Source organism: Cucumis melo, chromosome 2 (genome assembly GCF_025177605.1).
Source record: "Cucumis melo cultivar AY chromosome 2, USDA_Cmelo_AY_1.0, whole genome shotgun sequence".
Classification (NCBI taxonomy): Eukaryota; Viridiplantae; Streptophyta; class Magnoliopsida; order Cucurbitales; family Cucurbitaceae; genus Cucumis; species Cucumis melo.
Window position 1 is genome coordinate 13436073 of NC_066858.1, and position 27390 is coordinate 13463462.

At 33.6% G+C, this 27390-nt stretch overlaps 5 protein-coding genes across 9 annotated transcripts; 3 read left to right on the forward strand and 2 right to left on the reverse strand.

Annotated features, from left to right (window-relative positions):
- Positions 1–6139: 6139 nt before the first annotated feature.
- LOC103487329 (uncharacterized) lies at positions 6140–7010 on the reverse strand. The gene is made up of 2 exons (XM_008445605.3): positions 6539–7010; positions 6140–6434 (listed from the first exon to the last, which is right to left on the reverse strand). The coding sequence occupies exons 1-2, from the start codon at positions 6781–6783 to the stop codon at positions 6296–6298; spliced, it is 384 nt and encodes a 127-aa protein (XP_008443827.1). The 5' UTR covers positions 6784–7010; the 3' UTR covers positions 6140–6295.
- A 2532-nt stretch (positions 7011–9542) lies between these two features.
- On the forward strand, positions 9543–11868 carry LOC103487333 (50S ribosomal protein L35, chloroplastic). Its single transcript, XM_008445612.3, has 3 exons — positions 9543–9936; positions 10249–10365; positions 11523–11868. The coding sequence occupies exons 1-3, from the start codon at positions 9676–9678 to the stop codon at positions 11598–11600; spliced, it is 456 nt and encodes a 151-aa protein (XP_008443834.1). The 5' UTR covers positions 9543–9675; the 3' UTR covers positions 11601–11868.
- Positions 11869–14343: 2475 nt separating this feature from the next.
- LOC103487331 (uncharacterized) lies at positions 14344–18025 on the forward strand. Of its 5 annotated transcripts, none has more exons than XM_008445611.3 (6): positions 14344–14909; positions 15241–15486; positions 15618–15791; positions 15878–15984; positions 16457–16821; positions 17268–18025. In XM_008445611.3, the coding sequence occupies exons 1-6, from the start codon at positions 14781–14783 to the stop codon at positions 17849–17851; spliced, it is 1605 nt and encodes a 534-aa protein (XP_008443833.1). In that variant the 5' UTR covers positions 14344–14780; the 3' UTR covers positions 17852–18025. The 5 variants fall into 5 exon arrangements, with proteins under 5 accessions (XP_008443833.1, XP_008443830.1, XP_008443831.1 ...); XM_008445608.3 differs by having other exon boundaries at positions 14347–14909; positions 15241–15531; XM_008445609.3 differs by having other exon boundaries at positions 14349–14909; positions 15244–15531.
- LOC103487330 (uncharacterized) lies at positions 17883–23028 on the reverse strand. Its single transcript, XM_008445606.3, has 6 exons — positions 22752–23028; positions 21362–21497; positions 19402–19475; positions 19225–19328; positions 18960–19025; positions 17883–18428 (listed from the first exon to the last, which is right to left on the reverse strand). The coding sequence occupies exons 2-6, from the start codon at positions 21424–21426 to the stop codon at positions 18168–18170; spliced, it is 570 nt and encodes a 189-aa protein (XP_008443828.1). The 5' UTR covers positions 21427–21497; positions 22752–23028; the 3' UTR covers positions 17883–18167.
- An 865-nt stretch (positions 23029–23893) lies between these two features.
- Positions 23894–27065, forward strand: LOC103487334 (pentatricopeptide repeat-containing protein At4g30825, chloroplastic). The gene has a single exon (XM_017044349.2). The coding sequence runs from the start codon at positions 24227–24229 to the stop codon at positions 26921–26923; it is 2697 nt and encodes an 898-aa protein (XP_016899838.1). The 5' UTR covers positions 23894–24226; the 3' UTR covers positions 26924–27065.
- The last annotated feature ends 325 nt before the right edge of the window (positions 27066–27390 follow it).

Here is a 27390-nt window from a genome sequence, read left to right on the forward strand (position 1 = left end):
TTTATCACTTTCTATTACTTGATATTCTATTACTTGATATGCGATTCATGCTATAAGAGGCATGTTTTTAGTTATTATTTGTCAACTTTTATAATGAAAAATTGAGTTTGTCCCTACTTTTTAGATAAATATGCTAAAAAGAGCTAATTGGAGACAATTGTGCTTAAAAATTGTTAAATGTTGATTTGTTGTTGATTTATCTAGTTTTTGGTTGTTTTTAGAGATTCTTTCTATGTAATGCGCCAATAGAAATGATGTGCCAGCAAAAAAAAAAAAAAAAAAAAGAAAAGAAAAAAAAACAAAAACCCAAAATTTTGCATATTCACGCCCAATCAATTTTGGTTGCTATTTTATCAGTCAAACCAGTCATTCCATGCTTAAAATGAAGGGAGAACCACTTGCAACCGTGATTTTAGACCTTCCCCAACTACTTTTGGCCTATAAAAGGATGAGAAAAAACCTTCATTTTTCATCAATCAACTCTCTAACCACCATCTATCAAATTTTTAGTAGCTACCTTGGGCTTTATCTCAAAATTCTCACGTAAGTAGTCTTAAAAATGGAAGTTTCTCTAAGGCATAGGTTACTCTAGGTCATCTCATATGTGGAAACGTATGTAAGAGGAATTAACCCTGACTAGAGAAAGATTAATTAATAAATTGAGAAATTATCCTGATGCATCTTTGAGTTGTATTCATTTTATTTTCTTGTAATTCTTTCTTTTCTTTCGTTACCAATCAAAATTTATTGTAACAATCGTTTTTGACATAACAAAGAAATTTATTTTGTTATTGATTATGAGCTAATTTCTTAGGAGTTTAACAATGTGAATGTCCTAGGATTTTTTATGGCTTAATTAGTGTTGTGTTCACATCACTCTCTTATTTTTTTTTCATTCTTTTTGTTGATTTTAAATGAAAGATTTGGTAAGTTAACTTGATTACTTAATTTTACTGAACTAGCTAGTGGAATTCTAGTGTTGCGAAAGCTAGAGTTCTAAACAGAATTCATAAAGAAATAGGAGACTGAAAAAAACCTAGAAATAGGAAAAGTCATATCATCTTAGGAATAAGAGACACCATAGGGTAAAGAAACTAAGTTTTAATTTATCTAAGATTTGGCTACCCACGGGAACATTAGTTAGTAACCGCTTACAACTCCTAAAGGGAACTTGGATACAGATCAAATAGGCGAGTGTAAGATTTTTGCCCATGCATGTATACTTCACTACTTTGGTGTGCTACCCCTAACAACACTTCTGTTGAGATTGAAATTAGGTTGAACCATTGTTTATCCTTGTTCAATCATCATTGTTTACTATTTTAAATTGCAGTCTAGTCTATTGATCATAAATTCACTTTGATTACCTCTAGTTTCATCAATTCACATCCATAAACAATTTAAACTACTGTTAGTAATGTGAGTTCGATACTTGGAATACCCTGAGGTTATTACTTCATCGACAACGTATGCTTGCATTTAAATCTAGCTCGCTCATATTTTTACTACTCATACATTTGGTCGATCAATATAGAAAAACACAATCTAAGATAAGGAGAGAAAAAGACGACTTGCTAAAGAAAGCTAGTTGTTAGTCGCTAGTCGCTTGTCAGATTTGGTCTAGACGAAGAAAAAGAAGAGAGAAAAACATATTGTTAGAATTGTGCACACTTAGCTCCGATTTATGTATTCAAATCGATCGATTTCTATTTCTTGAATCTACAACCAATTTTCGAACGTTCAAATAAGGAGAATGAAGCATTTTAAAAAATAGCAAAACCCATTAAAAAAAAAACTACCTAAAGCCAATTAATTTTTTTTACTATATTTCAAATAGTTTTATTTTTGTTATCCATAATAATTCTCCAACAAATTATCATAACTAACCCTTTCATTTAAAATATTTAAAATCAATTTCATTATTGGAATGAAAATGAAATCAATTGAAATAAAAAAAAAACATATATTGATGTTATATTAAAATACTTTTTAGTCTTTTTAACTTATTTAAATCCATTACTTAATAATATATGCTAATAAAATTTGGAAGGAAAGCATAAAAAAAAAAGTCAATTTTGGACTTCTACACTTGATTTAATCAAGTTGCAACAAATTTTTAAACCAAACTTTCAATTCACCTCAATCTTTCATAAATATTTTGTAATTTTAATCTTAAAATTTAGACTACCTCATTTAAAAACAAATCTCCTGTCTATTGTGTATTCAATTTAAAAGAAAATTGTAAATATTCACAAAGTTTTTCGATATTAATTCGTAAATGTTAAAAGAAAAGCTAAAATTATAATTTAACTTAACATATAAAATTGAAATTTTGTCTCATCCTTTTTTATTTTAATTGAAAGTTATATATTGAAATTAGCATAATTTTGAATTTGGCCCTTTCTTCCTAAACCATTTTCTTGCTCTCGCCTTTGTTCAAGATCGGAAAAAAAGAAAAAAATAACCTCACATTTTCTATAAGATAGATGAAATTATCTCTATATATATTACTTAATATGATATTAGAGTTCATAAAATTCAAATAGATATTATGCATGTTAAGGATTCCGAGATCTCAAATTTCTTATAAAATAATTGAATTACTCATTTAATTGTCTAACTAACTAAGTTAAGTTGTGATGAATCTTTAAGCTTTAGATTTGGTTTAGGTAAATATAAAATTGGAGATGGAGAGTGTCATTGAGAACCTCCCATTTTGGAGGGCTCAACCAATGGACAAACTACTTGAGCAATTCCCACATGATAAGGTCCCTTTCTTTCTTCTTTCATTTCCTATTCAATAATTCAACCTTACACCATTTAAAGAAAAATATGTTTAGAAAACAACTTTCCTTTTTACCCTAATTGTTTGTGATATTTCTATAATGAATTTCTTCTTTGATTTAGAAGATTTTTGGGTGATGCAGCTTATTATTTAGACCTATACCTTTAGTCTTTCACAATTTTGATGTTTACGTCCAATTTAGTTGGTGTATATTTTAAATATTTCAATCAATCTCACAATTTAGTTGGTGTCTCCATTATTTCTAAATTATCTTTGACCTTTTATAAATATTACAAAACTACTTTTGACTCGTAAATTTATTAGAATGTTGAGAAAAATTGAAGCCTAAGTTGGGTGTGTGGATAATCTTTAAATGAAAGTTACGGTTTGAATAATATTAATTACATCGTTTTAAAACATTGTCATACACACTTATTTCAAGTCTCAATTTTCATCTAATATTCTCACGGTTAGAATATAAAAAGTCAAAGTCAATGATAATATTTATAATTCTTTTCAACGAACAAATTATGTATATATTTTTGAAATAATTAACCAAGTTTAAGTGATTTATTTTTGTTTTGTAATTTGGTATTTATTATATATGTGTGTGGTAAATAATGAGAGATGAACTATTGTGTTGGTGTGGTATCATCTCATCACTTTTTGATTGAGTGGTTTAAAATCGTGTTATTATTAGTTTAACCATGTTATGATCAGGACAAACGATTTAAACTTATAATATTTTGATATAAAAGAAAAATATGTTTTATGTTGATTGAGTTATGCCTTTTAAGGTCATGTTAGCATATATTTGGTTGGTATAATAAGATTAAATTTGATTATAGGATGATATTAGGAAATGTTTTCTTTTTCATAATATTTATAAGCTAAATGTAGATCTCACTGTCAATTATTTTTTAAACGAAACCTTGGGTTTGTTAAATTAATAAGGTATCAAAGTATATTAAATAATACTTCGGTATATAATGAGTTAAAAAAAATCTTTGTATATTTTACCCAATTGTTCAATCATATGAATTGTCACATTATGCATGTATGATTACAATAGTTGTATTTCAATTTGAAGATGCATTCAAGTATTGCTCTTATAATTAAGGGATAATCATTGACAAATTGTTTAGGAGACTAATTACGACATTTGTGGTGTGTGATTGAATTTACTTATATCAATAACTATCTATACAGCAGATATTATCTCACTTGTTTTTCAAAAAATACAAAAACCAACTTTTTCAGTTGGATAACTCAAACAACTATATATGAACTCAAATAAGTAAATTTCTCTTTTGGCCAATTGCTTTTGAAAGATCAAATGAGAGGAAACAAAAGAGAGAGATAAATATAAGAATGAATAATTTTATGTATTGTTGTAATTTTATGAGAATGGTAGGAGAACTATTAATAATGTCTTGGTGTGTTGGCTATATTTGAATGTAGGTACCTTTGCTTCTCAATCTTTGTTCCACAGACATGATCAGACCGTACACCAAGTAACGTATAAATGTTGTAGATCTCGAGTTGTTATTTTTTCTTGATCGTCATTGAGCATTGTTCGTTACATGAGAGATTTAGAGAGTTCCATTATAATTAGGGGAGTCTAAATATATAAAGAATAAAGTGATCTTCATTTGAAAATTGAAATGATTATTGAAGATATCTTTCGGAGGAAATCTTACACTTAGACTAAGCTCAATATTCTTTCACTAAGTTAATTATGTTGTTTGTGTGTCATTATAGTTGGTTTGTATTTATATACAAGTACAAAGTTTGTACCGCGTAACTATTCATTAGCAGAAGTATCTTTCTATGAGCACACTACTCCCAAACATATAGGTGGTATTACTCCAAACTGGACTACAAATTAAAAACTTTGTGTTTTATTCTATCTCACTTTATTGTATGTTTATTGTGATGTTTTTAGAAATGTTGTTACCTTGTGTCTATGTTGACACATGTGGTGTGTTAGATAATAACCCATCCTCCACGATGAATTTTGTACACATTTCTTGAAATTACATTTTCTTCTTTATAGGGATGAAAACTCAAGCTAAAAATGAGTAGCTTGTAGAGTGTTTGTGCGTTTAACAACCTTCTCGATGTTAGAAATTCGATTCTTCCATCACGATCTTAGCTCAATTATCATATGAATGTATTAACGAGAAGTATGAGATTCAAAGCTCCTTATTTTCTATTGTGGTAAAAAAACCTTATTATATTTGTAGATAAACCTAAATATAAACCTTATTATTCTCTTTTTCCTTTTCTTTTATTTAATGATGTGTGTACAAATGTGTTCTCACAAGTACTTTCATGTTCGAATATATGTCTTTTACAACCTCATACTTTTGAAGAAATTCATGCAATCACTTGAGTATATATAAAGCACACGTGAAATGAAAAAAAAAAGAGTCTAAAATATTGAAAAGCAAACTAAAAGGACAGATACATATTAAAAACGGACTTTACTGCAAAAGTTGGGATGATGAACCATTACATAAAGAATTAAATAAATGGTTAAAAAGTTACTATATCATATACCATAAAAATTCCTAACCCTAAAGTAATTCCTTGTGTTCATATTAATTACTCTTTTGATTGAGAATAAGATGTATTAAAATTTCAACTATGTTTAAATTTACGTGTAACTAATTTCTATTTCCTAATTGGTATTGATATAGTTCACACTAAAAAAGTATATATGTTGTAAGATTATTTAATGTGATTAATAATTGCCATGCGGAATGACTATTTACAATAATGTATATAGTATTATTATAAGACTATTAATTAATAGATGAAGATACAATGGAAAGATGGATGCTATGAACTCCAAACCTCACCAAAGTGAGTTAAGCTCATTGATAGTTGAGTTGATCTAAAAAGAAAAAAGAAAAATCCTCCGAGTGTACGATTGATAGTCAAGTGGGGGATTCTCTAAAGCATTCCCTAAATTTAGAATGTGGAGGCTCTTTAATATACCTATTGGTTGGCCAATGAGTTTAGGTCCTTAGACACCCAAGTTTTAGAAGGAGAGAGGAAATCATTTTGAGAGATTTTGATTTCGGTTGATTTTCGTACAAAATCAATTGAAAACGAGAGTTGTTTTATTCTGAGGGTCGATACCGAAGTGCAGCAACAACAACAAATGTAGTCTCATACAACTTCAAGAAACAAGAAACGAATAGGTACTAAAGTGAATGCGTGCACCTTTAATCTATCTAAACTACACGTTTATATCCATAAAGTTCATCTCGTTCAAAATATGATTTCGTCTCATTTATGTACCATTTCCAAACTTTGGTACAACTACAAAATTCTAAAGCATGAGAGTGGAAACCAACATCAAACATGTGCATATCAGTAAATGAACTTTGTACATGTTCTTCAAAGATCTCCCTTTTAAGCAAAAAGAACAACTTTAGCTCACCTACCATTTTTAAATTGAAATTATTTCTAACCATTTTGGGGAATCCATCATCCAAACACTTACGAAGAATCCGAATCAAATTTTGAGAAAGAAAAAACGAGAAATACACAAAACGGAACCACCAAGAAAGCTCCAATCTTAAGCAATTCTTCTGTTTCCTTCGTAATCGCTCCAATTCTAGACCAATCTCCGCTATACCTAATCATTCCAAACCCTAATTCGACTTCAATTTGAGTTAAAACAAAAAAATAAAACAGAGCAATTCTCAAATCGAAATTAATTAGAGGTAAAATTTTGCATACCCTGCATCGACGAACCCTAATCCGAGAACCGAAACGACAGATCGGGCGAGAAGTGGATTTGATACTCTCAGCGATGGAAATTTGAATTGATTTGGTTGGGTTGATGAAGTGGAATCGGAATCTTGTGTACGTTTTGCCGAAGTGATTCCGAATTTTCTGCCATTATTGTTTTTGTTGTTGTTCAAAAGGGGATGAGGTACGGCGGAGATACCGATGAAGATAAAACTTGAATCTACCATCGCCATAGCCAATTGACAGTTATGGAAAATCTGAAGTGAATGGCGGTGGAAATGAATTACGGCCTCATCTTTTTTCCATTAAAAACAGAGAACAAGTGGGGAGTACGAATTCTTGCATTAAATTTCTTAAGAGAATTACATAAAAGAAGAATAGTGATAAACTGGAAAAAAAAAACTATTTACAAAATGATATTACATGAAAAGTTTCTTTTCTTCATCTTTCCTTAAAAAAAACTTCTTCGACCCCTCCCGTCATTTTAGAATTTTTCCCTCTTAACAAACTCTTTTGCTTGATCTTGGTTCTGTAAAAATTTATAACCATAAATCAATCTTAAAATTTTACTAAGTGATTTAAAGTTGTTTAATACATATTTAGCCATTTTTTTGTTATGTTTTTTTTTCAAACTTTCAAAGTTGAAATTTCTAATCCAAAATCAATTTTACAGGTGTTTTAAAGTTATTTTAGAATGACTTCAAACATATTTAAAGTTGGGTATTTTAAAATTTGACATTGTGAGATACGTGCAAGCTTAAAATATAGCTAAAACTCTCCATCAAACATGTTGTAAAATCATCATAAGTCACCTAATTAAGTATATAATTTATTTGAAGTTGAATATTTGAAGTTTGGAAGTTGCGACATATTTTTTTAGATTGGGACTTGTATTTGGTTATCATTGTTGACCTAACAAAGATACATATACCCATTGATAGAATTATGCCATTTGTTGACATGTTTCAACGAATGAGCACCAACACGATGCCCTAGATTGCCACCATAATAAAATGAAATCAAATGCATATAAGGATTTCCTTTTTATACCTCAAACTTTACGGAACCAAGATCAAGCTTTTGCTTAACTCCCCTAACAACATCAAGCTCTGAGAAAATAAACTTCAATTAGGTTATTTCATAGAAAGAAAAACAGGATGTATTATTGAATGATAAAACATCAGGTTCGCGCATGATAGAAGAAAAAGCATGAATCTTGGTTGCTGCTTTCGGTTGTTCGTACTTCATGTGCTGTTGTTGAAGCTCTGATCGTAGTCGTGATCAGTGGAAGTTGCGGTCGTTGATATTTAAGGAGTGGTCCATGATGGGAGGAGAAAAAAATAACTCATAGACTTTTATCAATCTTTATTAAGGATTGATTGTACAGATTTTGTCACCTAAATCCGACCAAATACTTACCAAATTATCTAGAAGAGTTAGTCTTAGTGATAAGATTCGGCGAAGTACGTCAAATTCCTCAATAAAATAATTTCCAACCCGAGGGTAACCAACGTGTGGTTGTAATGGTTTGTTGCAAATAGAAAATCATGTGAAATCAAATGAAGTAAACAATCAATATGAGAAGACCTAGCTTGTGTTGTCACAGTTGTTTCCCTCACAATATTTGTTCATCGAATTTTCATAAAAAAATCTTAATGCATGCTTTTGTCTAATCAATCCAATTAGAGAATCTAATTAGGCTGTCCTAAATAACTAATTAGTTTGACTCGAGAAGATGAAGAGCATGTTTATTGGAGTTGTTCTAATTGCATTACAAACTAAGGCATGTTAGGTGGAACACATTTAACTTTCAAATGCTTAACTAATGGTTAAATTGATTCAGTCCTTAGTTGGTTAGATCAATGCAAATTTAATTTAATTAGCAAGCCAATCTAACTTATTACTTCTTGGGATAAACATACAATCAAGTGTCAAAAATTGCATATCAAATCAAAACGAACACCATACATTCACAAGTGTATCTAATATGATAATCTAATTAAAACAAAATTGAGCCAACATTACAATGTAAGATTTAGTTAGAAAACTCACAAATACATGAAGCAGGGAAAGAATCCTAAGAAACCCAAGCGAGAGATGCTTACCTTAGCCCATAATCGACGAATCTAACACCATTTATTTGATTATAGAAAGAAGATGGAAGTACCTTTCAAATCTAATGTTGTGAATGGATCGAGGGCAAAAAATGAAGACAACAAGTGGTTATATAATTAGAACTGTCACTTAGGTCAAAAGTTATGGCCTAAAAATCAAAGTTGCTCATTTATCACAGTACATAATGTCGTTACGTTGCAAAAATCATTAAATTCTACATTCTAATGTCGAGGACAACCTTAATAGGAATTCAACTCTTTGGTGCTCGAAACCTATAAAATAATTGAATTGAAACATAAAATCATAGAACAATTCTGAATTAAGCAGGTTAGGTAACACATTTTCGATTCTACCAATGATATACCTGTATCAGTTTCTATCATTGACATTGACGAATTTATGTATAGGGGCCAGCAAGGGCATGTACCCCTCACATTATTGATTTTGTATTTTAATGTTAATTTTAAAGTGTCAGATTACTATATATATTAAATAATATTTTATTTTAAACAAAGCATAGTTATGTCCCCACTCTCACAGCTATCGACAATTTACATGTAAAACTAATATTGACTAAGTAAATGTGAGGTTCTGTCTTCAAATACGTAGATTTTTTAGTACAATTTGAACGTAGGAGTAAAGGATTTGAAGTTAGAATCTTTTGTCTTCAATATACGTGTCTGACCTAATGTGATTAAGTCGTTACTTATTGAAATATTTAGGGCCAAGTTAACACATACTTGAAATCATAAGATCTGAACAATTATCAATTATAGTTTAAGAACTAAGTTGTTTCCTACGAAAGTGTTTTTTTTTAAAACATAATCTTAGTTCAATATTTTTCTCTTTCAAAGTATTTTATATTTTTATTTTTTAAAATTAAGAAATCGATAAATGAAATAAAATCGCTTCACTTTATCCAAAGAGCAGGCCAAGTCTGAGGCTCGTAGAGATTGGTAAGAAGAAGAAGAAGAAGAAGAAAGTCGAGACGCTTCGAAACTTCAGAAGCTATGGCATCTGCTTCAATGGCGGTGTCCTTTGGTCTTAGGTTCTCCCCACTCTGCTCTCGCCCATCATTTCGCGTCTCTCATACTTCCGTCGGGCTTGCTTCTTTCAACAAGGTCAATTCCTTGAAGCTTAGTTCCTCCCACAACATTTCCGGCTTTGGACTCAATTTCCTTCAGAAGCCATCTCACATTTCTCCCACTTCTCAAATTCATACTCCTTTTACTGTCTTCGCTGCTAAAGGCTACAAAATGAAAACACACAAGGTCTCTCCACCACTCTCTCTTCTCTATATTTTTGTATGGTTTAATTCTGGTTGGATTCTGATTAATTTGAAGCTAATTTCAGTCTTCTAGATAGTTTGAACATGTTTGATTGTTTATTGTAAACGAATTTGTATTATGATTCGAGAATGGCATGTTGAATTTTAAATACCCTTTAAATTACCCAATTCTAGACGCTTACTGAATGAACTAATATCATCATGAATTGTTGAACAATACGAGTCTGTCTTCTCTGTTTTGTTCTGGGATTTTTCCCTTTTTATTTTGATTTTATTGTTTTGTCTTACTGTTTAGGCTTCGGCGAAGCGATTCAGAGTAACGGGTCGGGGGAAAATCGTTCGGAGGAGAGCTGGAAAGCAGCATTTGCTGTACAAGAAGAACGCAAAGAGGAGATTACGCCTCTCCAAACTGGTATGTCTTCTTAATTTATTTTTATGTTCATTATTCTGTATTTGTTATGCGGCATTTCTAAACTTAGGTCCTTGAGTTTTTCTGGGAAAGGTTTTATATAAATGGTCAAAACTTAGCCAATGTAGCCACTATTTTCAATCCCTATGATTCTTCTATAAGCGATCTACCAATTTCCCTCTCTTGAATGCAAGTTATCAAAGTAGTTCAGTGAAGAATCTTACCGAAGTTGGAATGTACTTCATCATTTGATTCAATGATTTCAATCCCGATCATATTGTCAGCTAATGACCTGCATTCCAACTCAATTAACTTTGTTTTGGAAGTATGATCTAATTTGAAGTTTATTTATCGGTTGTCATGGTTTGTTCAGACAATAATCCCCAGAGCTATGTTGATGGTGATCTTGAAGATGTTCACATAGATCATTTAGGAAACAAGTTTTGTTTCGTTTTGATATTCTTAAGTGCCCAAGACCTTATCCAGGAACCCCAAGCGCAAGAAAATATAGCTTCAACATACCTTTGGTTTTGGATCTTCAAAATTTTGTACACTAGCTAGTGTTGATTGGTTTTTTATTGGTTGCTTCTGACTCAGAAATGGATAACCAATGCAAGGGGGGATATTAAGGATACAATTTTCTTCAGACCTTGAACATTTTGGAGTAAGGGGTTCAAGAGACAAGCTGACTTTTTTCCTATCACTTTCTCAGTTGATTTCTTGTAGTTGGAATGATGTCTTAGTCTGTAAAGCAGTTCCATGTGGCCTTTTGTTCAAATCTGATTCCATCTTGATTGTTACTGTCTGGTTTAGTCTTCTGATTTTCCCTGAGCATATAGACATTTTCTGTTTCTATCACGTAGCATATAGTTAGTAAACTCTTAGATCAACAGAATACATCACCTAGGAATTCCTTTTACCAACGATATTCACACATAAGATTCTGATACAAACACAAACTTCCTTGATATACAATGATCTGAGCGTTTTATCCAGCCTCATCAATTGACAATACAAAATGAAGGTAAGAAGTCTGACGAGGAAAATGATTTCCGTCATTTGTTTTGTTGAATGATGATCCCTGGAAAATTCTCATGCAGTTACTCTATCTCTTGTTCTGTTACTCAGTGTTTTCTTGATTGATTTATGTCTTAACACAGCACCCAGTGAGCCGGAGTGACTATGATAATGTGATTGGTGCTTTGCCGTACTTGAAGGTGAATAGGCAGGCCCAGTAGAAGTGATCTTGGGATCTTGCCTGTACTTAACTTCATTTTGTAACCAAATGATTTTCAATTTTCCAGAACTCATCAAAGGGCACAAGTTTGATTGCTTAAAAATATTATTTGTTCTATTTATTCCCTCAGTTGATAATGGTACCTACAACCTTCTTTCAGTTCCTTTCCTCTATTGTTGGCTACAAAATGCAGCTTATTTCTTCTGTAAATTATGAGTACCTTAGAGGGTTCTTTTGCCCATATGGAAAATATCTGGTTTGTTTGCTTAGTTTTATCTCATAAATATAGTAATCATATTTACTTAACAAATACTATACAGTACTGCTGCATCTTTGAAGTTAAAATGATTTTACACCATTGATTATTGCTCCTTTATTATGAATGAACTTCACACCACTTTTTAATAAATAAATACAGTGAATTTTCCCATTATTCCTTGTTTCTAAAGACATGCAAAGTTGTTTTGTTTCCTCTAATTTAGGAGCATTGATTTTAGAAAAAAAAAATGATTGATTTTTTTAAATTAATTTTTTAACAATCAAATTTAATTTATGTTTCATACGAAACTCTTTAGAAATAATTTTCAATCATTATGTTTAGGTTTGAAAGTTAATTCAGAGGTTGTTTGGTGGGGGAAAAGAAAAGAAGAAAATGACTATTTAGTCCTTGACACATTTGGGCAAGGAAAAGGGAAGAAAGGAATACTTAATCCCCTATTTCTTCTTAATCATCCCGTTGTTTTTATTATTTTTTATTATTGTAATAATATATTTCAAAATAAAGTTGTATGATGTAATTGGCGTTCACGAAAAAAAGTATTTATTTTTCATATTTCATTTCGTTTCAATGGTATTATGTTGGTTGTCGTTTTTTTAAATCGATGGTTAATGATACGTAATTTCTCGATATTGCGCTTATGATATTAATTTAAAGAAAATAGATGTAATTTTCTTTGCACGTAACACATCGATTAGTTTTTGGCACGGAAAATTTACGTCAAAACGTTCAAAATTGATATCGTATTTACAAAAGCTAATGAAACATGTTTTTGATAAAAATTTCAAATTTCGGTAAATAAAATACAAATATTTGTGTATTGGATTTACAATATGAATTAAAATATATATATATATATATATATATATTTGTACGTATTTAAAAAAATAAAAAAAAATTATCGTAATCCTTTCTCCCTTCATTCCCCCAAACAAGAATTATCATAATCTCATCGTATTTCTTCTTACATAATTCTTCATACATCATCCTTCTCCTAGACAAGAATTATAATAATTCTTCATAATCCTCTCACAAATTTTTTTTCCAAACAAGGATTATCGTAATCATTTGCATCATTTCCCCCTTATTCCTCCTTATTCCTTTCTTTTCCCCACATGTCTCCTTAGATTTAACCAATTAGAAATTGTATTTTTTATTTGAGAAATAGTGATTTAACTAAATAATTATGATAAAACTCTATTTCTATTAACTTTATTGTTAAATACTTTTATGCATGGTTGATATATGTTTATATATAGATATCGAAAGAAAACTCAAAACATATATAAGCGTTTGCTATCTTTTGTTCTAGTATTTAAAGTTCATAAAAAAACTCAAATTGTTGACTAACGATATTTTACACAAGAACTGAATTAGATATTCATCTTGAGAGTAATTGATTGAGAATCACCTAACAAAAATCACCTGTCACCTAATTCCTTCAAAATCAGTTTGAGATTATTTTTGTATTTTTCTAAAATCAATTTTAGTTCATGCCAAATAGATTTTGGCAAGAGAAAAAAAAAGTGATTTTGGCGGGAGAAAAAAAGTGATTTTGACCATCTCAAAATCACTTCTAAACACACCCTTACTATTGTGATGAATGATTAATTGATAGAATTCAAACATATTGGATGATAAATGGTAAGGAAAACTTGTTAAGTCAAATAGTATTTAAACTTTTCCAATTTTGAGAATACTCTCAAATCCTAACTCGTTTCATAAAATATTGTAATCTTTCTCCTTATCTATTCATTATGTTTATAACTAAACTTTCCTCACAAACTTCTTATCTAATGTTTTTAATTCAAGTTATCACGATATTTGAATCAAATATAGTTCAATTTACATAAAAGTATTGGTAACTATAAAATTAGTGGTTCAAATCCTTTTCTATCCTCAATCGTACTAAAAATTCAAAATAAAAAATCTACTGAACTGTGATTTAGATTTGATTGAACTTTATATTTTGTTTATATGCGTTTATACCGGCCACATCAGTGAATCCATTTTAGATATGGCAAGAAATTCAATCCATAAAGTGTTTTTTTTTTTGAAGAAAATACCTTAAAAGAAAGAGCATGAAGAAAAAGTAGGAATTAAAGTATTGGCATTTGAAGCTATTATTTATAGAGATAGGAATTACTAAACTTCATTATAAAAATGGTATGGAAGTGATGTGGTTGAGCTATCTCAATTGTCAATTATGGGATGGATAGCCAAGTTGGGCATGCCTTTACCATACTTTTTGCTTTTGACTCAAAGTTGAAGCTCCTGTTTTAGCTTTAACTTGTGCTATATTATTATCATTTTTAGAGTCAATCCCTATCTTGTGCTTGCGTCTGTTTCAAGACGTTCTTATATAGTTATTATTGGTATTTGACATCGTAGAATTAAGATTTCAATATCTTTATTCACAAATGCATATAATATTAATTAATAATGTAATGGAACAGTGTGTGTGAACCGATTACGTAAGAGAAGCAAAAACGACGGCGACGGCCATACCTAACAACGAAACAAAGCTTCGTAACAGTCTTCAAAAACCATCCACTCGCCGTCGCCGTCGCTGTCGCCGTCATTCTTTGTTTACGCAATCCCACCACTTTCATTTTCATTGTGTCTTACGTGTCTCAATTCTCAATTTACAACTCTATCCCTCACCTCTCTCTCAATCCCCCGACACTAATTCCGTAATTTCATCCTCTTCTTTCTCTCGAACAATAAACAAGTACGTGGGAGTTTCAATTCGGCACGTGTTGTTTCAATCGGTCTCCTTCGCCGCCAAGCGCCGATGACAACTTCCGCTCTAAATTTAATCTCCTCCTTATTTAATTCTAGGGTTTCTAATCCTCTCCTCCTTCCATTTCTCTCCAAAATTCTTGTTTTCTTTTCCTATATTCAATGGTGCAGTTTCGGGATTCCCATGTCACGTTGTTTTCCGATAAATCGCCGGTGAAGCGGGAGTGTGATGATTCTTTTCATCACGAGCATGCTCAATCGGACAAGCGGTTTAAGCCTGATTCTCATAAGGTTTTTTTTTTCTTTATTTTTTTTAAATATCTTTCGCTTCTAACAAGTTTACTTGAATGATAGCGATTGATAAAGAAATTGGAAAAAAATTTCGTCGCCGGCCGTTGTATTCAAATTACTACTCTATTTATTTTTCCATTTGAGCATTTATATGCTCTAGTTAAGAGTATTCTGTTGCTTTTTGAGATTTGCATTAGAACTGAATAGTTGCATTGTCTCAATTGCAAAATTCTTAGTGAATCTTAATCCGCTTTAACATGACTGTTAGTGTTTGTATTGTTCTTTCTGAAGTAGAAGTTAATTAATGAAATTCTGGTTGTTTGTGGATTAGCAGCAGTCTGTTTTGGGATCTGACACATTATCTTCAACTTCTTCACACAATAATCCACTTGATGAGCCTAGTCCTCTTGGTTTGATGTTAAGGAAGAGCCCGTCACTGTTGGATCTAATTCAAATGAAGCTTTCACAGGGGAGTTCGTCTACTGCTGCTGGATCTTCAAACGCTGAAACTTTTGACTTCGTCGTTAAATCTGAAAGCCAGGACGCTACCGTGCCGGGTACCAATGAGAAACTAAAGGCATCGAACTTCCCAGCTTCACTTTTAAAGATTGGACGTTGGGAGGTCTTTATTAAATTGTTAGATATTGATGTCCTACTATTTTTGGGTTTTCCAAAGCATTTAACCGACTTTTTTTTTTCTGATGGCAGTATAAATCAAGACATGAAGGTGATTTAGTAGCCAAGTGTTACTATGCTAAGCATAAGCTTGTGTGGGAAATCCTTGAGGGCGGACTCAAGAGTAAAATAGAGATACAATGGTCTGATATTATGGGTTTAAAAGCGAATTGTCCCGATGATGGACCTGCTATGTTAAATGTTGTGGTATTGACTCCATCATTATTTATGGATTTTCCCTTTCAAATTGTGTTTGGTGGTTTACTTAGTCTTGGTGTGCTTGGCTAGTGCAGCTGGCTAGACGGCCTCTTTTCTTCAGGGAGACCAACCCTCAACCAAGAAAGCACACTTTGTGGCAAGCAACAGCTGATTTTACTGATGGTGAGGCCAGTATACACAGGTAAATCTTCGCCTTTCTCATTTTATTTTACTCAGCTTTGGGGTCCAAATTGTTGGTAAACACTTCACTTTTTATAAATTATATTCTTGATAAGAATGATATTTGGGTTTTGCTAATTTAGAATTTATTATGCTACATAATTTCTGTATTGATAGGTAGTCTGTCTTTCTTATTAGAAGGTGCACCTTAATTGGAGGATTTTGTGTGGATGATCTACTTAATGTTTTTTTGTCATTTCGCGGATTGTTTTCAATGAGACTAGACTAGACATGAGACTAGACTAGACTAGACGGAAGAAAATGGCAAACATTTATGAGAAGAATATTTTGGAAGAAAATGGCAAACATTTATGAGAAGAATATTTTGTAATTGCTTGAGCATAGCTTCGTCTTTACTAGGATAGCTGCCAACCATTTTAGCTAGAACTGGTTAAGGGCATTATGTTTATGTAAATTTGATCTTTGGTATATAGGCAGCATTTTGTGCAATGTCCACATGGGCTTCTTAACAAGCATTTTGAAAAGCTCGTTCAATGTGACTCACGCCTGAACTTCTTAAGCCGACAACCAGCGATTGTGTTGGGTTCTCCATATTTTGAACCAAGAGCCTCTACGTTTACTACCTTGGAGCAAGCCAGCATCCGAGGTTTGGAGCAAGCAGTGAATGGCAATCAATCTCTACTTTCTGCTTTTCAGGATGTAGTTTCATCAACTCCTGCGACTTCATTGACAATAGAACAGGCTTCCCCTCAAATGGTGTTCGAGCCTTTCACCATGGAGGCACCTTCCCCCAGCTCAGGTACATTGAACTTGCAAGTTGGTTTACGCATGAAAAATGGTAATTTCCACTAGCTAAGCACCTTACCTTTAATCTAGAGAAGGGGCAGAAAGAATATGATGGAACATAGCCAATACATACTTCTCCTTTGCCCCTTTACCTCTCTGTCTCTTAAGTTTATCAAACTGACTAGTCAATTAAACTAGACTTGATTATTAAAGAACTTGTGCATGACAATAGCATCTTACACCTGATCTGCTTTAATCATCTAGCATTCATGAACGTCACTGTCCTGGCTTCCAATTTTTTTTGTAGTACCCTCCAGCCTTTTCTCCCAAAATATCTTTCATTTTCATTCACTTTTTCCCCATTTTTGAAAGCTGACCCATATCTAGTTTGAGAATGTGTTTGGAAAATTATAATAATTTATATATATGTTCTCTATATAGCTCAATTCCCAACGTTCTCTTCTAATCAATGTCACCCATTACGTTTTTGTACATCAGTGATGGACGCTCATGAGATTGAAGAGAATAGTAGTAAAGTTACCAGCAAGCCAAGAAACTGGGAGCATATAAAAGTTCCGGGGCTTCATCCATCCATGTCGATGAGTGACCTTGTAAATCACATAGGACATCATATTACAGAACAAATGGCTTCTACAAAAACACCTTTTGTTGACGATGGTTCGGAGGAATACCAAGCTATGTTGGATGACATCGCACAATACTTACTGAGTGACAATCAATTGTCAGCAACTTCTGATGAGGTATCACTCATGTCAAGAGTCAATTCTCTCTGCTGCCTGTTGCAGAAAGAACCTGTTCAAAGTTCCCAAACCAATGGTGAAAACTATGATGAAGGACCCAATAACAAAGATGACACTCAGCTCAAGTATACTGCGGAGTTGAGGGATGGCAAGAATATTGAAGAGCATATTAATATTCAACCCACTGATTCTGGAAGCATACAAGCCTCATCTATGTCAAGAAAAGATTCCTATGGAGAATTATTGTTGCATCTACCTCGAATTGCATCCCTTCCTAAGTTCTTATTCGACATTTCGGATGGCGATGAAGGTCAAGATTAGATTATTTAACTTCCAAGGTTCTAGAATAGGATTGTGGGGGTTTCTGGTAGTAGAAGAAACCCCTTGCGTGTAAAAATTCTTTTATTAGGTCCACAGCTCTTATTACAATTGATCACAGAACACAAGCATTGTACACAGAATTGGGTTTGAAATGAATTGTTCTAGTTCCTTAAATTTGTTGAACATGTTAGTAGTGTCCAAAAGACTTTCTAGGTTACTACCCCTCTATTAATCTTTGCCGTCGAAACTCCTCTCTTTTTAAGCTAAACAGTCTCTTGTGCGAAAATTAGCTTGCTAATAAGATATGAGCAAACACCTAGCATATCCAAATACTTCCAAAGGCTTCTTCAAGTGCACGCTTTCTGCTGAACTCTACACTCCATCCACCAGCCCTTCCACCTCTCTCTGCTCTGAGCCTTAACATCTCCTCATCGTCAAGCCCATAGCCCTGCATGTCAGGACCAGCACCTAGGGGCACTGGCTGGCCTGTAGGCCGTGGCTGCCCTCCAGCAAATGTAGGTGCGTACTGACCTTGTGTGCCTGTGCTTAATCCGGCTTGGAAACTTTGATCCGCAGCCTGCAACAGCAATCAATTGTACATTATGATAACACTTTCACCTGTCGTAGTCCTAATCCTAGTCCAACTCATTCTTTAAGAAACATTCATGGATCATGTAGTAATAAGTTCCGTACAGAGTCTTAATATTCTATTGACTGCTATGTTCGAACCAATACACAGTTGATTATTTGTGAGAAACTAGATGATAAAGTGCAGCAATTGGCATCCACTCCACTCAATTAGTGTTATGAGTTAAATTCCACTCCACTCGGCTACTGTTACAAGTTAAATCTAAATTCCACTCCACTCGATTAGTTTTATAAGTTAAATCCAATGCATTAGACATTTCTACTTGCAGTTGATTATTCGTGAGAATCTAGATGATAAGGTGCAAACTATTAGTGTTAACAAGTTAAATCCAATGCAGAAAACATTCCTACTTGGAAGAAAAAGACATTGTCAACAGTGTTGTTAAGCAATCAAAAGGGAAAAGAGAAATGACAGTTAGCATGAGCAATTATAATTTATAAACAGAAAAAACGAGCTCACCCCATCATTATCTGCCTGTGCAGGAATTCCCTTGCTGGCCGCAAGGGCTGCAGCGTATTCTTCAGCCTATCAATAGTTTAACAATTGTCATTAACCTTTCAGTGACTCTGTAAACCATAAGGAAGGAGTTCAAAGGGCAGATATGTCTGAAGTTAAAAAGAAAAAGGAAAACAAACAGTTGGTTAAGCTCCAAAATCCGCAATTTTGTGCCAGATTGAAGACATGAAATGAGTAGTTTCAACACAAACAGTAATACACTAGGTACCTTGCGAGCACGGTTGATCATGATTTGTTCAGCATTTTCTTCCTGATACCTAGCAATTTTTGCTTCAATAGCTTGAACATCAATGCCTTCAATCAAGTTAAAAGCTGCAAAATAGAGTTTTCAGGTCAAATATGATTCCAAGCAGAGAAATATAGTAACCATTCTATAAGAGCGTACTCATGTCCTCCACTTCTTCGAGATAATCATTGTACTCTCTCAGGGATGGGAAATCTTCTTCTCTCTTGTTGAATCTATAGAATAGGAACACCAAAAACATTTCAGTCCCAGACATTTACTAAATTTTGATGTATGCCATCAAAATACTTAAAAAAAACATGGTATGAGTTCAATTCAAATTACTGATTTGAAAGTTTACAATCAAAATTTTACTCCAGTGGAACATCAATAAGTGAAATCCATCTTTAATCCACTCACAAAGTTTTGAGACCTTGAAAATAGGCCCAAGGCCTTCTAGAAATTTGACATCTTTGTCGAAAATTAAAAGCCTCTTGGTTCTTCATACTTAGTTCTATATGATTATAAGCATCAGAACATGTGTAAAGCTTGGCATCTCCAACTTCAAAAGCATGCTAGAATAACAGAAGATGCTAGTATGGAATTTTCTTTAAAATGAAAACATTGAGAAAAAAACGAAAGAAAACAACATACAAAAAAACAAACCCACAAAAAATAAAGTTTCTTTTAAAAAAAGGCTCCACCTATGCAAAATAATGTCCCATAGAAGGGTTAGAAATCTTTTTGAAAGCCCTCAAAGAAACATGAAAGTGAACGAGAGACCAAATTTCCTTAGAATCCCTCTCCACTCCCCTAAATACCCTCTACTATTCTGCTCACCCCATACACTTGTAAGATCACATCATACAGACCGTAGCAAACCATAAAAAACAACCTTTCTCCCAAAAAGGAAAATTGAGTTACAACTCCTTGATTATAGCACTAACAACTTTATAATGAGCATTCACACACCAAACGTCTAGAGAAATGAATCTTAGACACAACAAAGAATATGATTCAAGTCTTCCTCTGCCTTCCAACAAAGAATACAACAAAAAGGCCCACAAGCAAAGACATCTTCCTCATGAGCCAATCACGAAGAATCTATTAGATAAAGAACCTCACTTTCCTAGGGATCTTAATCCTCCAAAGCATCGTAAAGACCCACTCCTAAGGGAGAAGGATCAACCGAACATTAAAAGAAAGACTTGCACAAGAACCCTTTCAAAGGATTGGGACTTCAAAATCTTGCCTCCCTTCTCCCACTTCTAAAGAGGTGACCTTTAAGCAAAGAAAGAAAAGCAATCTTATGTACCGCTTCCCTATCGGAAAAAGTGGGACATAACTGGAAGGAAAATATACAACAGCTCCTAGACCACAAGAGAAAGTTGAGAACAAAATGATTTTTGAGAAGCGACAAATGATATAGTCAAGAAAACAATGCACAAAAAGGTCTTTCCCCCACTCAATGATCTTTTAGAAGTACACAACTCTCCCTTCCCCCACCACACAATGAACCAAGTGAACAAAAGAAGGGAGGTGTTTCGAAATATCTTTCCACAAATTTCGATGAGTACCTTTAACCTCCTTATTCAACCAATCAAAAGGATGGGAGCCATATTTACTAGCAATGACCCTGTGCCACAAAGAATCAAGCTCAGAGAAAGAACGCCGCAGCCATTTGGCTACCAGAGCTTCCTTTCACACCTTATGATTACCAATTTCAAAACCCCATGGAAACCAACCTCTAGATAACCTCCCATCTAATCAAGTGTGATCCTTTTCCTTTCCCTTCTTCGAGCCCTTCCCGAAGGGATTAAATATGAATACCACTCAAGACTGATCTAATCAGGGTAAGTTTTCCAGCTTTAGAAAAAAAGCCTTTCTTCTAAAAGTCTAAACTACTTCGAACTTTATTCACCACAGGGTCTCACAAAAACAAACTTAGAGACTTAAGAGTTACTTCCAAGAGGAAAACTAAGGTTAGAAGAGTGAAGACTCCAATGTTGCACCCTATGGCTAGTATGATAAATGCAATTACAGCCACAGCACAGTATGTGCATAAGAATTTAACAAGCCTGAAGTATGGAAACAAGAAGTACAGCAGTAGAGTCGGTCTTACATGCTGGCAATCCTCTTCCTGATAGAGATTTCCTTACTATGAGAATTACTGCTGGAGATCACCATTCTTGTTTCCTTTCAGCTCTTTTTCTTTCCCTTTCTATATTAGAATATTTCACATTCCTGCGAAGCCATGCCTGCAAAAAGGAGCAACAAATTGACGTGAATTTCAAGACACTAAGCCAAAATGCAAGGTGCTATTCTGGTTGAGCAGCTTTATTAGCTTTATTTTTTCGATTATTAATATTCTTTTTATATAAATAACAACTTTCATTAAGAACAAATGAAAGAATACACAGATGTACAAAAAACCAAGCCCACGAAGTAAAGGGAATCCCCTACCAGGGACTCCAACTGTATAGAATCGAGGTCAAAGGTAATTACAAAACAACTTCGAAATCAAAGCTCACTGAGATACATGAAAGCGAACCATAGCCCAAGTTTCTCTAACATCCCTCTCAAGGTCCCTAAACACTCTTCTACTCTTTTCATCCCGCAAAACCCAAACAATGGTACACATACTAGCAAGCCAAAGATAACAACCTTCCTCCCTGAATGGCAGGTTGAGGAGAAACTCCTCGAACATATTTCTAATATATCTCTGATGAACACACATCAAGCCGAACGACTGAAAAGAGGAATCCCAGACACGTTTGGCAATTCCACAGTATCAAAGGATATAATTCAAGTCTTCCTCTAGCTTCCTGCACAAAATGAAAGAAAAAAGGCCCAACCAACAACGGTATCTTCCTAAAAAGCCTATCCAACGTGCTAATATGGCCATGGAGAACCTGCCATGTAAAGAATCTCACCTTTCTAAAAATCTCACATCTCTCCTCCCAAGACAAAAGAGTTGACTCTTTCCGGATGAATGACTTTAAGATCGGATTCTGATCAACAATATTCCTAAGTCAATTCTAAAACACAACCACCGGAAGATTCTCGAAGCAAGAGATGCCCATGACACATTAGCATCTCCATGAAGGATCTTGTTTTCAAAAGAAAAACAACTCCATCCATACTAGTCGAGTTTAACAACATTTACAATATTTTAAAATATAAATGTTCGATTCGAACAAGTTTTAAAATATAAATTTTTTTGTTTTGTTCATCTTCTTATACCTTTTTTTATTGATTCAACTACGAAGAACATTCCTTTTTACCTTTTTTTTATTGATTCAATATGTTTTCTTAATCTATGGTGCATACATTCATATCTTTATGTTTTCATTCAAATTGCTAGAAAAGAAATTTTTTAAAAAAAAATTGCCTCTCGATTTTCTCTCAAGAAGGCAAACCGACATAAATCAACAAAAAAAAAAAATTGCAGCAAAAAACAAAAGATCAAAACCTTGGGATCTGAAAAATGTGCGGCGGCGGCGAAATCTTACCAATCGAGTGGACTATTAGCTGAACTACTTCTGAGTAAAAAGACAGAGATAAGTAACTCCAGACTGCTGAGAGAGGCGAGTGACTGTGAGAAAGAGGGGGCGGTGGCGAGTCCGTCGGAAGGCTGAAACCGCGGCAGCTGAGAGGCAGCGTGCGGCGGCAGCCTCGGAGACGGCGAGACGTGGTCCAGTGTCCGGAAATGGAAGGAAGGGGGTTGCCTCGCCGAACGTCAAATAGGGTTTAGAAAAATAAAAAGACTACAAGATAGTGAAAAAAAAATTAAAACAAAAGAGTTGAATTTCAAAAGAAGGTGTTAAATAGTTTAATTTAGGATCATTTCTAAATATAATATAGCATAAATAAACTAAAATATTTATACAAAATAATAAAATTTTGAATTCCAACTATAATAGAAACCTATTAATTTATCAATATCAACGAAGTATATCAGTATCTATTGAGGTCTATTATTGATAGAATATGAAATTTTGCTATATTTTGTAAATAATTTGTCGAATTTGTTATTTTTGATTTTTGATAATTTTTTTAATTTTATCAATTTCAATCCCGTTTACGTTTTTATTTTTAAGATTTGATTATATGTTGAATTTACCGTAATAGATCAATAGTAACAACAAAAACGAGTACAGTTCATTATCTTTGATGTTTTGCATTCATATTGACATTAGGGTTCACTTGTAAAAGAATTGCTTTTAGAAGTCATGTTATATTGCTACTATTATTGTTACTATTCTTTTGTTGACACCGTTGTCATTTGATCCTAGGGTTAAGTAAAGGTGAAAGTAATTATGATAATAAATTTAACAAAATTAATAATTTCAAGTGAGCACGATAAAATACAAATTCAACTACATTTACAATGAAAGTTCAATTACATTTTACCAATGAAATGTTAAAACAATTCGGAATTAATTGCAAGTATTTCAATTAGATTTAAATTATTAACATATATAATATTTTAAAAAAATTATAAATATAGTAAAATTTTCAAGGTAAATGTACGATAGACTAAAAAAAATTTGTGATCTTTAGAATTTTATCATACATTTAGATATTAGTCGTAAAATTGCTACTTACTATAAATAAATACCAAATTTGATTAGAGTAGAAAGTTGGGCGTGGAGTTTAGGTGCTAACCTCTAGTTTAGCCTAAAATTTGGGTAAAAACAAGTTTCATGATGCCCAAACCCATAAACTGAATCAAATTAATTCAATTTTCGTTTGATTGGATTGGATTGGATTGGATTGGATTGGTGGGGTTGTTGTTCAATCATCACTTAACTCTACTCTTCAGATATTTCATCAGACAATTCACTGCTCGTTTACTTTCCTCCACTGCTTCAATCTCCGTTATCTTTTCCATCTCAAAAACCTATGGTAAATACCCTTCTCATACACCCTCATTCCCCTTTTCTTAATTTTGCATTTCTCTCATTTCCCACCTCAATGTTCACCCATGGCTTCCCTCAAACTTTCCTTCTCTTTACATTCTTTTGATTCCAATAAGTTCGATTTTCCTGTCAATTCACCTCCGCTCTCTGATTATTGCTCTCTTTTCTCCATCAATGGTTATATTCATCTCAATAAGTCCTGCATACTTTACTCTCTCGCTAGGGTTCACAAGCCCTCTAAAGTTTCTCAGGTAGAACCGGAGGCGTCGGACGTTTCCCAATCTAGATTTGATGACATTGACTCCAGGAAAAAGTATTTTACCGCTAAGAAGCCTTCAAAGAGAGCAGCAGGTTCGCATTTTAGTTTTAGTAGGAATTGTAGTGAGAAGATTTTTGAGAATATTCTTTTCAGTGGTGGTGAATTGGATGTCAATTACTCAACTATATCCTCTGATTTGAGCTTAGAGGGTTGCAATGCTATTTTGAAAAGGCTAGAGAAGTGTAATGATTCCAAAACACTGGATTTCTTTGAGTGGATGAGAAGTAATGGGAAATTAAAACACAATGTGAGTGCTTATAATTTGGTTCTTCGAGTGTTGGGTAGGCAAGAAGATTGGGATGCTGCTGAGAAGCTAATTAAGGAAGTTAGAGCTGAGTTGGGTTCTCAATTGGATTTTCAGGTTTTTAACACTCTTATTTATGCTTGTTATAAATCGGGGTTTGTGGAGTGGGGTACGAAATGGTTTCGAATGATGTTGGAATGCCAAGTGCAGCCCAATGTCGCGACATTTGGAATGCTTATGGGTCTCTATCAGAAGAGTTGTGACATTGAGGAATCGGAGTTTGCCTTTAATCAGATGAGAAACTTTGGGATTGTTTGTGAAACAGCATATGCATCTATGATTACTATATACATACGTATGAATTTATATGATAAAGCAGAAGAGGTGATTCAATTAATGCAAAAAGATAAAGTAATTCCTAATCTAGAGAACTGGTTAGTAATGCTTAATGCTTATTGTCAGCAAGGCAAAATGGAGGAAGCTGAACTTGTATTTGCCTCAATGGAAGAAGCTGGGTTTTCATCCAATATCATTGCATATAATACCTTGATTACTGGGTATGGAAAGGCATCAAATATGGACACTGCTCAACGCCTGTTCTTGGGCATCAAGAACTCTGGAGTGGAACCTGATGAAACGACTTACCGCTCCATGATTGAAGGTTGGGGTCGAGCTGGTAATTATAAAATGGCAGAATGGTATTATAAGGAGCTCAAGCGGAAAGGATATATGCCGAATTCCTCTAACTTGTTCACCCTCATAAATCTACAAGCCAAACATGAGGATGAAGCAGGTGCACTTAAAACACTTAATGATATGCTGAAGATTGGATGCCGGCCTTCTTCCATTGTTGGAAATGTTTTACAAGCATATGAAAAGGCTAGAAGAATAAAAAGTGTGCCTGTACTCTTGACAGGGTCGTTCTATCGGAAAGTTCTGAGCAGCCAGACATCTTGCTCAATTCTGGTAATGGCTTATGTGAAGCACTGTTTAGTGGATGATGCTTTAAAAGTGTTGAGGGAAAAGGAGTGGAAAGATCATCATTTTGAGGAGAATTTGTATCATTTGCTAATTTGTTCATGTAAAGAGTTGGGCCATTTCGAGAGTGCAATTAAGATATACGCACAACGGCCTAAACGTGAAAACAAACCTAACTTGCATATCACATGCACAATGATTGATATCTACAGCATCATGGGTAGGTTCTCTGACGGGGAGAAGCTTTATCTAAGCCTGAGATCATCAGGCATTCCTTTGGATTTGATTGCCTATAATGTTGTTGTGAGAATGTATGTCAAAGCTGGATCATTGGAAGATGCATGCTCAGTTCTTGACTTGATGGCTGAGCAGCAGGACATTGTTCCAGATGTATATCTGTTACGGGACATGCTTCGTATTTACCAACGATGTGGCATGGTGCATAAGCTATCAGATCTGTACTATAGGATATTGAAGAGTGGGGTGTCTTGGGATCAGGAAATGTATAATTGTGTCATAAATTGCTGTTCCCGTGCTCTGCCTGTTGATGAGCTTTCTAGGCTTTTTGATGAAATGCTTCAATGTGGTTTTGCCCCAAATACTGTGACCTTGAATGTCATGCTTGACGTTTATGGGAAATCCAAGCTTTTCGCTAAGGCTAGAAATCTCTTTGGGTTTGCTCAGAAAAGAGGTTTGGTTGATGCAATCTCTTATAATACTATGATATCTGTCTATGGGAAGAATAAGGACTTCAAAAACATGTCATCTACGGTTCAGCAAATGAAATTTAACGGGTTTTCAGTTTCCCTTGAAGCCTACAATTGTATGTTGGATGCTTATGGCAAAGAATGCCAAATGGAGAATTTCAGAAGTGTCTTGCAGCGAATGCAGGAGTCAACTTCTGAATGTGACCATTATACGTATAACATCATGATCAACATCTATGGAGAACGAGGATGGATAGATGAAGTTGCGGAAGTTCTGACAGAACTGAAAGCATGTGGACTTGAACCCGATCTGTACAGCTACAACACATTGATCAAGGCATATGGAATAGCAGGGATGGTTGAAGAAGCTGCTCGGTTGGTGAAAGAAATGAGAGAAAAGGGGATAGAACCAGATAGGATAACTTATATTAACATGATTAGAGCACTGCAAAGAAACGATCAATTTTTAGAGGCGATCAAGTGGTCATTGTGGATGAAGCAGATGAAATATTGAAGTTCATAAATGCCAAAACAATGAAACAGTTGTTTGTGTCCTCAAGTCTACCAGCCCCCAGATATAGCCAATATTCCTGTCCAGACTCTTGCTCACAATGTATATTGATAAGCTTTCGTTATTGCCATCCACGCTATGCTCATCTTATCAAATGTTTATATATATATATATATTTCTGCCTCATACTGTAAATCTAGGTCACATACACTGCAAGGACATCCTTTTTCAAAATATACGTTTAAAAATGTATATCATTTTCATACCAGAAGAAAAATTCAAAGTAAATGGGTTCTTGCATTTGTATACTTAAAAAGTTTATTTGATGTATTTCATGCAAAATTTATTATTTTAGTCATTTATATGTCGTTTTTAGTCTATTGAAACAAGTGCTCTATGCATGTTTAAGACATTTGTTGCACTAAAGTGTCCAATGTATGTCCAACAAACATAAGTGTCCAAGTCTCTAA